This window comes from Solanum tuberosum, unplaced genomic scaffold (genome assembly GCF_000226075.1).
Source record: "Solanum tuberosum cultivar DM 1-3 516 R44 unplaced genomic scaffold, SolTub_3.0 scf00124, whole genome shotgun sequence".
Lineage (NCBI taxonomy): Eukaryota > Viridiplantae > Streptophyta > Magnoliopsida > Solanales > Solanaceae > Solanum > Solanum tuberosum.
In genome coordinates, this window is record NW_006239049.1 from 202,935 (window position 1) to 213,939 (window position 11,005).

Below are 11,005 nucleotides of genomic sequence, written 5' to 3' on the forward strand. Positions count from 1 at the left end.
TTATATTCACCAAATGAATTTCTACTTTATCATTTATATTCACCAAATTTAAAGTAATAAATAAATTTTATATTGGTGAGAATAATAAATTTTAAAAAGTAATGATGTGATTATAAATTTTATTTACATATGAAACAAATGGTTAGTAGATATAAATGTGGGGTTGTTTTAACAAAATATAAACTCATGGATCAATTATTGTATTAAAATATCTCAAATCATGATATGGAATCACATGGTGATTTCATATCATGGTTTTTGGAGAATATGGTATCACCTCTCATGATATGGAATCATGAGATGGAATCAGCGTAAAATCGCATGTCCAAACGTTGATTCCATCTCACGACACCATATCGTGATATGGTATCGCATGGCCAAACGCCTACTTAGTATGAAGTTGCATATGTCATGATTCTTAGGAGTTAGGCATAACACACTAATGTGCCCTTTAACTTGGCCTTAGCCTGACATCTATGCTTTCCAACTTTGGATGTGCACAAGTGGGCACTTAAACTATCATATAGTTGCACAAGTAGATACACGCGTCCTACATGACAAATCTTAAGTGCACACCCATAGTTGGAGGACATAGATACTAGCTAATGCCAAGTTAAGTGACACGTTTATGTATTATGCCTTATTCTTAGCACCATCAAAAAGGAGAGTATGCATACTCATTATTGTGGATATATTCTTTATGCTTGGCACCATTGAGAAAGGGATTATGGTAACTGTCTATGCTCTAGAGCCTAAAGAAAACTCTTTTTGAGTAAGAATTTTAAAGTTTAAAACTACAGAACTTTTAGGTCATGTCAGCAATTGTTAGTTTATTGTTTTTTCTTGAACCACGTGATTACAATTCCAGAAATGGGATTGATGTGTATAGTGATGTATATAGTAAAATACAGGGAAGTGGACATTGTTCAAAACACAACAGAAAAGAAAACTGGATCTTAATATGTGATGTAAGGATTACTAACTATATGTATGATCTAATCCCATCTGCTATTTTCTTCCATATGTTCATCAAAATTCACTTCATTTGAGGAATATATTAGACAAATGTGACACACATAAAAATCCACTACAAATCAGTTCTTTTTTTCTTCTTTTCTTTTTGTGGAGAAAGGGGAGTGTTAAATATACCAGTCAGTGTCTGCACCGTTTGGTAAAAAGCTATTGAAAAATGATAGATTATGGAGTAGATGAGATTTACGTTGAATTAGTTTATTGTCTTTGTTTCATGTAAGAACTTCGTGCAGATGAAATCCTGCAGAGAGATATGATCCTCTTCTCCCTAATATCAACAACAAACAAGATCAGTGGTCCAAATGTAATATCTGGTGAGCAGCCATCACCCAATCTCGCCAACAAATAGGTTACAATTTGATTTGCATTGGCTTGTAAATGTAGTGTATGGTGAAGTAAAATGTAGATTGGATCTGAACTTGTTCACTGGTAAATGGCTAACTCAAGGTCATTCAATGATGCACCAACTTTTTCTGGTAAGATTGAGGTGGTGGAATAGGAGAATGGCTTTTTGGATCAGTAGAGTTCTTATATCAACTGAATGGGATGAAAGATACCCAGACTCAGATCAACAGGACTAATCCTACCAATAACCGTCAGTTATTTTCGAGTTGCTTAGGTAAAGGCCAGAATTGGATGCTTTTTTTAAAAAAAAATAAATATGTATTGGAATGCATACATATTATTGTGGGTCATCTGGGATGAGCTTCAATTCATCATTTATATTTTTGATACCCAAGAGAAAGGGGGCATCTGATATTGAAGACCCGTAAGTCTGGTAGTGAGCATGTACAAGACCATGGCTAAGGTACTATCAATAAGGTAGAGGATAATAACGGATTAGTATCTCTTACTTAGAGAGTGCCTTTGTGAGTGGAAGACAGATCTTGGATAAGTTTTATTGCCAATGATACTGCGGACTTGAGGCTGAGAAGGGGAAGATTGTGGTTTATGATTATACTGACAAAGAAGATATAGAAAGGAGCATCATGAAAAAAGGTTTGGTGAAATCGTACTATAGTTGCTTATGCAATGGGAGTGCTAGAAGATCATATGACCTTGAAATGGAAAAAAAAAAAGTTACTGAAGAAAGTGACTTTCTTTACATGGGGTGCCATTTGTGTTTTAACCCTAATGGTGGATAACTTAAAAAGGAGGGATTGCATAGTAATACTAATAATTGGTAATGCATGAGCAAGAGGAGTGTTGAGGATGTGGATCACCTAGGGTTATATTGCAATTTTGCGGTGGAGTTATGGGCACTAATCTATTTCTATTAATGCTGTTACTGAAGAGATGGAAAAGATTTTAGCATGTTGGAGGATGAGAAAGGTCGAACAAGAAAGAAGTGTGGAATTTCTCTTTTTTAATTTTTTGGTGATGTAGAGAGAAATAGTAGAATTTTCAGGGTATGGAAAACTACGTTGGGGGTTAAAAGTTTCTCTTTTTCGTTTATATTTGGTGCAAACAAGATCTTCATTTTATAGATAGTTGGATGGATCTTCTGGAGCTTTAATTAATGTGTTCCTTACTTCTAAACACTGCCTTGGTTTAATTTTAAGTAGCAACTTTTTTTAAGGAACAATATGGAGGTGCACTGTACGATTTTTGGAACTTTTTCTTTAGAAATTGACATTCTTGAGTGCTAGCTTATGTACTTCAACATATTATTGGAATTTGTCTGCTAAACTTGCTGTTGGTTGAATCAGCATTGCTCGGACGTTGATAGCATGACTAGACCACTCTATTTGGTAACTGCTTCTGTTGATAAAATGGTGCTGAAGAAGCCGATCAGCGTTGACACTGATCTGAAAATGGTTGGTGCAGTCATTTGGGTTGGTTTTTCTTCAATTGAAATTCAACTTGACGTTATACAGCCAGCAAATGGTATTTTCTCAAACTGAATTCATGTATTAGCATGCAACAATTTTCAAGGTCATTTGCTGCTTTTCTCAAATGTATCAAACTAATATCTTTTAGTTAATCACTTCCATACTTATTAAAAGAAGGATCTTTTAGTTCACAACAAAGACTATTACTCACAGAGACCAGAAAGTGTTTTACATAGCTTACCATCTTCATCTGTACCTAGTATATGAATTGGTTTAGTTAAAAAACAATGACAATCTTAGCCTAAACCTGGTTTTGAGACCTAGTCTCGTTTTTTCTTATTTTAAGCCCACATCAGCTTGTTAAATTTCAAAACGTTCCGTCTTTGACGTGTACCCTTAGACATGGCAATTAATAGTTGAAGTATGCCAGCATTGCTGTCATCCTCCAAATAATTACCTGATGCACCATTCATGAATGTAGATCTTCTCTCCTTGTAGGAATAATACTGCTTTTGTCCATCCCAGTCATATAATACATGCTTTTGTACTGTTATGAAACTAGAGAATATTCTTTTCTTCTGTGCCTGCTATTCACACATTTCTCTCAATTTCTCACTTGTGGTATTTTTTCTACCGTCAACACCAGTGAGATTGTTAGTAAAGCTAAGAAAGGAGCCTATGTTTAACAGCTTACTCATCATTAAGTACGTGGTGAATAACCCCGCATGCTGCTAGCTTCTCTTTCATTCTGTCTCACCATATCTTTTATTTCCTTGATAACTAAATCCCACAAAGTAACTTTACATTTTATGCATTCACCTTCGTCAATTTTACTTATTGAATTTCTTTTTGACATCTGCGAATCCAGTTTAACGTGGATGATTTTCATGCAGGGAGCAGTGATCCCTCAGAATCAGTCGCTCTGACTGCAAACTTCATTTTTGTTGCTCGTGATTACAAGACAGGGAAAGCTGCTCCAGTGAATCGATTATGTCCCGAGACAGAAGCAGAAAAACTGCTCTATGAAGCAGCTGAAGCTAGAAATAACCTTAGGAAAAGAAAGAGGGGGGGAGACAGAAAGGAGATTGAAAATGGGGGAGTTAACAGACTTGAAGAACTATTAGCTGAAGGTAGAATATTCTGTGACATGCCAGCCTTGGCAGATCGGGACACCATTCTTCTCAAAGATACCCGCCTTGAGAATTCTTTGATTTGCCAGCCGCAGCAAAGAAATATTCATGGTCGGATCTTTGGGGGATTCCTGATGCTCAGAGCATTTGAACTTGCATTTTCGACAGCTTATGCTTTTGCCGGTCTGATGCCATCCTTCCTGGAGGTTGATCATGTTAATTTCCTTAGACCTGTGAGTGCACTATCTTGAACCTCTCCTCTTCAGTTATCACTGTTAACTTGATTCATAGTGGAACTGTTTAAATATATTTTAACCAATGGGTATGGTTGGTCTCGCACCAACACCAGAATACCCTTCCTACAACACCAGCATACCTAATACGTGTTACCCACGACCAAAACTAGTACATGGACGGTTGTTCTTTCCTCCAGCATTAGACTACCTGTTAGCTAGATAATTCAAAATACAAGAACTGCTCTTGGTTCCTCCAGCACTACATACTTCTGTATGTGAACATGTAAAAGATGAAATACTGCTAAAAGGAAATGCTCGCTCAGTCAGTAGTATGCTTAACGAACAAAAGAGAGGATTGTATCATTCTAACATTTTCCTTTCCTAGTTTATTCCAGTGGTGCAATTTTTTTACTGTTGCAGGTTGATGTTGGAGACTTTTTGCGTTTCAAATCATGTGTACTTTACACTGAACATGAGAATACTGATCAGCCTCTGATCAATGTAGAAGTTGTTGCTCATGTTACTAGGCCAGAGCAGAGGTCTAGTGAGGTATATTAAACTTCTATGAAACAAACTACTCCCTCTTTTCCATTATATATGATTGTTTTTTTCTTTTTTGGTTTGTTCCATGAAGTAAGACGCCTTTCTAATTCTTCAACTTCAAATTTTCCATTTTACCCTTAATAGTATGCTCTTATATCCACAGAAATGTCATGTCTAAGGGTAATTTTGGTATGTGTTGGAAGTGTTTTGTTCCTTTTCAAAGGCCGTGTTTGATCAAACAACACTTTATAAACAAAACCAAGGGAGTAGTTAATGTTGTAGCAGAAGTAGTAGGTGGTTGCTAATGTAGCCTATCTACAAAATCCCGGAATTGCTCTTATTCTCTAAACTCAAATGCAGGTATCTAATAGGTTCTACTTCACATTTACTGTCCGTCCAGAGGCTAAGGCCACAAATACTCAATTCAGAATCCGTAAAGTTGTCCCAGCTACAGAAGAAGAAGCTCGTAGGGTTCTGGAACGCATGGATGCTGATCATCTGCAGTCAATTTAGTATACCAACAAATGAGCATCTCGTTGAAAAAACTAGATAGATGTCAATTGGGTTTTAACCTGTATGTAGGAAGTCCATGGAAATTTATTTGACTATGAGACCAAAGACCTGATTTATCTACTAGATTAGTTGTACAATGATTCACAGATGAAAAGAGGCTTTATGCTCAAGTTCCATTGCAGTATATCCAGCTTAGGCTGGTATTGCCAAATTATAGTCATTTCTGGACCTGGTTTTGAGTGATTCGTGTTGGAACTCAGTATTGATACTGTTTTATGGTTTGTCCAAACTAATAATAGTAACTCTTTGAAAACTTGTTTCTTCAAATGGAATGAGGAATTGACTATTGAATTTATGGGTTTGCAATGCTAAAAGATGCATTTCTAGAATTGAAAAACTATAGACCAACTCAATAAGTAGATAACATGTGTATTTGAATGTGCACTGCTATCACTAAATCATATTTACTTGTAATATATGAATTATTATAATTTGATGTAAACACGTAAGTTGGAACTAGTGCTCTTTACAGAAACATAAATGCGGAGCATTTGGCTTTTCTCTCCCTAAATTGCGTTGCGAGCTTCCATTATGATTTCCTTTTTCTCATTTCTCATAATTAAAATTAGTTAAAAGTTCTTTTTCGAACCAACGGTCAAATAAAGTTGAAGACACAGCTGGTTCACAATGTTCATTTTTGAATGGAGGTACATATCCTATGTTTCTCTTTACATTACAAATATGAAATAACACTCAACAATTAATTATTGCACCCTTTTTTCTTGATTTGAATCCTCTCATCTTTGAGATATATAAAACACAAAATGTTTCCGGCAAAATGCCTTTGTTATTTTCTAAAGGGATGTCCCTATCTATCTATCTATGGGAATGGATAACTTTCCACATCTTATACAAAGAACTATATAAATACAAGATTATAAAAAAAGATTAAATGTACCTCAAAAGGCAGGCACAGTCTCAGACAAACTCCTAGATGGCCTTTATAGTACATTACATTAGTTTTGGCCAAAAACAAAAACTAGGGTTCTGCCTGCTATAAGCTAATGTTGCTAATGAGCGGATGAACTATCCTCGTCCGATGAACTATGCTGCCATTTTGCTGCTAACCCGCTAATGGCAGGCTGTAGATTTGGATTTACTGGAACTGGAAACTTGTGGGCAGAACTGACTATTGTACGTTCATTTATCATTCCAACTTCTTTGCAAACGCGATCAAGAACCATTAGGAAGTCTCTTACCACCATAAAGATCCTAAAAGGGTGAGCCTCTTCTCTCGCTGAATTTCCATGGAAGTATTCAGTTATTTCTTTCACCAAGGACATGGCAACACTTTCTAGAGCTTGGAGCCTTATGATCTCCTCTTCTGCCATTTTCATAAACCTTCTCATAGACTCTGAAAATCTTTCTATGCTGCTTTCCTTCAAGCCAACTGCTTCAATTGATCGGACAACTTCAGCAATGTTTCCAATCCCTTTAGAAAGCTTTAAGACCTCACTATGAAGCACTTCTGAATCCATAGCAGCAGCTTTCTTAATATTTACAACCTCTGAACTAAGGTTGGAAACAACTTGGAGGCCAAGCTTCCGGCACTTGACGTCATCATTCATGGCCGACTGTTGATCTTGATCTCCACCAGAAAGACGAGCACCTTCACTTCTTATGATCTCCTGTACCACAAAATGCAAGAGGGTTGTTTTCCCATCAGCTCCCTTCACATCTACTAGCTTTAGGAGGGTATCTAGTTTGAACGCATGTGCATCACCCCGATTTGTCCCAACATTCATGCGGTTACCAGTCTTCAGCACTGCTTCCAGAAGCTTTAAGAACATTCTATTACTTCTCAACTCTTCACAAGCAGCCTGTCAAGTAGCAAAGCTTTATAAGGTTCAAATATATTAAGAAGACTTTTCTTCTATTGGTTTATGTGACATAATAAGAAACAGAGTATGAATACTTGAACTGGTCCAGTTAGCATGCAGTTCCACAGTTCAAGAGAGAAACACATGCCAACTTCAGCACAAGAGTATCAAGTTCAGACAGTTCAAGATGAAAAAAATGATTATTTTCCAGTCTAACAATTAGATGTCCTATAATACTGATGCTACAGCACTTCCTTCCAAAATCAGATAAGGCTATTTTTGAGTTTCATTTGTCATAGGTACCAGCTATGTGAGTCCGAGCAACATAGGGTACCAGCATATTTACTTATTCACCATGTCAAACAGAAAACCCTTGCACAAACCTTCCTTCTATCAAATCAAAATCAGAACTGTTTAGTGATTATTAGAGAACTCAATATACAGCTAGAAGTTGAAGATGACCTGAAATAATTACCTCCAGAGTTTCAAATGACTTTTTGAGGTAGTCAACCTCAGAATCAAAATTTGATATGTACAGCATAGCATCTACCCTTTTGAATGCAAAAGGTATATCAAGCACTGCTTTGAGAAACTTCTCGGCTGACCCAAGCTTAAACGGAGTATCATCTTTATATTCTTTCAGTTTGCGTTCTTCTTCTTTGGATGGAGCCATCTTCAATAAACTCTCAAGGAGCTCAGTCCCTAGGGCATCAGCATTTCCTGAAAAAAGAATGTACTTAATTTCTACAAGCGGAGACATCATAAATTCTTGATACACTTGCACACTAAAAAGAAAAATAGAGAAAGGATCATCCTATTGAACGTAAAAAGCAGCAAACAGCAGAAAACCCAAAAGGTAAAGCTGTCGACATGGTTTGGGAACGATGTACACCAATAAGCAACCACAAACCAAATAAGATGATGCTCTAGCCTAATTATTAATACCCTGATATCCATGAGCAAAAGCCACATAACCCTATGAACACCTCTAAACTAGTCAGCTATCAGTTACCTTCTAAAACAATGTGAATGTCTACACTGTATTCATTCATACTAGTAAAGATTAATGCATATGATGAACAACGTATGGTGTTTGAGAATTTTATCGGGAAAACCCTTAACCTCTGTTGGTTAATTTACGTTTCAAGATCAATGCATATCAATTCTTCTATAACAACGGCACATGTGAACTGAATGACAATTCAGTATTATGTAACCCTGCAGAAGATCTTTTATGTAGAACTAGAGCAATTAGGCAACAATAGTCTGGCATTACTATCATCCCAGTCATATTTCAGTTTAAATTTTCAAGTCTGAGAATAACAGAGTAGCAGAATACCTTCTAAAAGGGCTTCACATACTTCCTCAACAGTTACATTTAGTGCTCTTAGCAAAATTGCAATATTCTGTGACTTCTTTGGATCAAGTACCCTATTCTCTTGGCTCTGCGAGGGAAGAACAGGGCGTCTAGTCATTTCTTTTCGATTTAGAGTTGGAGTCTTCACAATAAACAAGCTTTCTATCATCTCTTCATCCAATCTGCAAACAAATCAGCTCAGCTTTAATTGCCCGACCAAAAAGAGAAGAATTTAATATATGTAACAAGTGTAACAAAGTGTTTAGATTATCCTACTTAAACGAACTTGATTTCAGTTGATCCCACACCATTTCCCGATCAGAACTAGCTCTTACTTTATCCCAATGCAAAGTCTTCAACTTTGGTTTTGGAGTTTCCTCGTTGTTCCCACCAGTATCACTTGATAAGCCTTCTATACTCTGCTCAATCTTCTCAATGGGTTGCTTATTACAAGGCAACTCCATTGGGGAAATCAGCACTGGACTCTCAAGTTCTATGGGTCTTAAAGGAGTTACAAGAACTGGAGGCTTGGATGGTGGCTTTGAAATTGGTGGTGTTGGAGTTTTTGGACTATCCCAATTTTTAACGGGTGGTGGCGGTGGTGGTGGTGGAGGAGGCTGGTACACAAGCCGGAATACTAATCAAAAGGGGCAGCGGTGGTGGTGGTGGAGGAGGCTGTACACAAGCCGGAATACTAATCAAATGAGGCGGCGGTGGTGGTGGTGGAGGAGGCTGTACACAAGCCGGAATACTAATCAAAAGAGGCGGCGGTGGTGGTGGTGGAACTGAAACTGATTCATTCTGCTGTATGTGATTGCTGATTCTCATCGGAGATTCAACATTCTGATCCCAAACATCGGAAATTCTGGGTGATGAGTCAATACTCCTGCTTGAATATCTCTCCGGAGATGATGAACTGGGCGGAGATGGTGAATCAGATTCCCCGTTAATGACCAATATAGGTACAAAATCTGCTAGCGGCGGAGACGAATGAGAATGATACTGAGGTAGCGGAGCAGTACGAACAGCAAGTAGTTCCGGTGACTTGGGCTGTGAATTTTTTGGACTCAAACTCACCGGTGGAGAAATGCTCAACGATACAGACCTAACTGGTGAGCCCGAATCGGAACTGGAAGAGGAGTATGAAGACGATGAGGTCGACCCAGCAAAATTCTTGACCTCAACGGCGGCAAAATCCCTACGCGAGGCGGATCCAGTTCCGATCGAACTTCCTCTGCCATCTAAAGATTCTCTTGGAGAGTAAAACTCCTCATCATCTTCAGTTGTACGGGAGATAACATCTGCATTCCTACGCAAACTGTGTCCATGTAATGGCGGCAATGGGTGGATCTCCGGTGAGTCCATTTTTCTTGAAGGTGCAGCAGTAGCACGACGATTGTGTGTATCAATGGAAGTATGTGCACTAACCATAGTACCCAAGTATAGAAATTCAGAACTGGTCTGAGATGGTCGTTGTAATTTAGGAATATTAGTTGGGTTAGGATTATTGAATCTAGTGCTGCTATTAGATCTGTGTGTTTTGTTATCATTAGAATCTTGATTTCTTCTTCTATGGCAGAAGATAGCAATGAAGATAAGAAGAATAGCAGCAAGAACAGAGGCGATGGCAGTAGCAATGAGTTTAGATGAAATGGTTTTGGATTTGGATGAATGAGGAAGGATAAGGGAAGAAATATTAGCAGGAAAAGAAGCAAAAGCAGAAGGGGAAGGTGGAGGTGGAGGAGTAGAAGGGAAAGAGGGGAAAAAGGGAGTGTTGTTATTAGGAGTAGAAGAAGAAGAATCAAAAGGGTATTTGGGAGTAGTAGAGGTACTGGGTACTGACGGAGGTGAAGAAGAAGGTGGATGTGAATCTTGTGGGAAAAATGGCTGATGAAGAACACGGCGGTTGTTGGCGGAGACGGAGACGGAGAAGAGGAGGAGGAAGAAGAAATAGAAAGAAGGAAGCATGGTCGTGGTAGAGAAGGAGATCTAGTAGATAGATAGAGAGAGGAGGAGAAGTAAATAAATGTTTGCTAAGCTACACACAGAGAGATGTAGAAATGCATCAGCAACAGATGTGCATGGATTTGGAGTAGCAGTAATTGAGAGTGTGAAAAGGTAGAAATAAGTGAGTAGAGGAGTAATAATAATAATAATTAGAGAGAGATGAGTAGACAAGTACCTGGAGTATCCACCCTATATTCTACTCCCCATTTTCTCAATCAATAAAGGTGAACTACTCTACGGAGTACTACTTTACTAGTCAACTATTTCTCTTATTCTTTATACTTTTACCTATTTAGTACTCTAGTACTTTCTCCGTCACAATTTATGTAATTTACTTTTTTTTTATAATTTGATTTATTTTTCTTTTTAGTTAGTCTAAAATAAAATGAAATATTTCTATATTAAATAACAATTTAATTATAAAATATATATTTTACTCTTAATAAAATAATTTATAGCCACACAAATTTCTATC

The 11,005-nt window shown here is 37.5% G+C and overlaps 2 protein-coding genes across 2 annotated transcripts in view; one reads left to right on the plus strand and one right to left on the minus strand.

Moving 5' to 3' along the window:
* Positions 1 to 5,597, plus strand: part of LOC102589127 (acyl-coenzyme A thioesterase 9, mitochondrial) — a 9,164-nt gene extending 3,567 nt beyond the window's left edge. Inside the window, exons 2-5 of the mRNA XM_006350370.2 lie at positions 2,742 to 2,919; positions 3,758 to 4,227; positions 4,651 to 4,779; positions 5,134 to 5,597. Of these exons, the coding sequence (XP_006350432.1) occupies positions 2,742 to 2,919; positions 3,758 to 4,227; positions 4,651 to 4,779; positions 5,134 to 5,286 (930 nt within the window). The 3' untranslated portion in view covers positions 5,287 to 5,597. The remainder of the gene's footprint in view (positions 1 to 2,741; positions 2,920 to 3,757; positions 4,228 to 4,650; positions 4,780 to 5,133) is intronic.
* A 449-nt stretch (positions 5,598 to 6,046) lies between these two features.
* LOC102589453 (formin-like protein 1) lies at positions 6,047 to 10,683 on the minus strand. The gene is made up of 5 exons (XM_006350371.2): positions 9,262 to 10,683; positions 8,800 to 9,140; positions 8,506 to 8,705; positions 7,642 to 7,886; positions 6,047 to 7,166 (listed from the first exon to the last, which is right to left on the minus strand). Exons 1-5 carry the CDS (start codon positions 10,489 to 10,491, stop codon positions 6,357 to 6,359), a joined length of 2,826 nt encoding a protein of 941 aa, XP_006350433.1. The 5' UTR covers positions 10,492 to 10,683; the 3' UTR covers positions 6,047 to 6,356.
* Between the last annotated feature and the right edge of the window lie 322 nt (positions 10,684 to 11,005).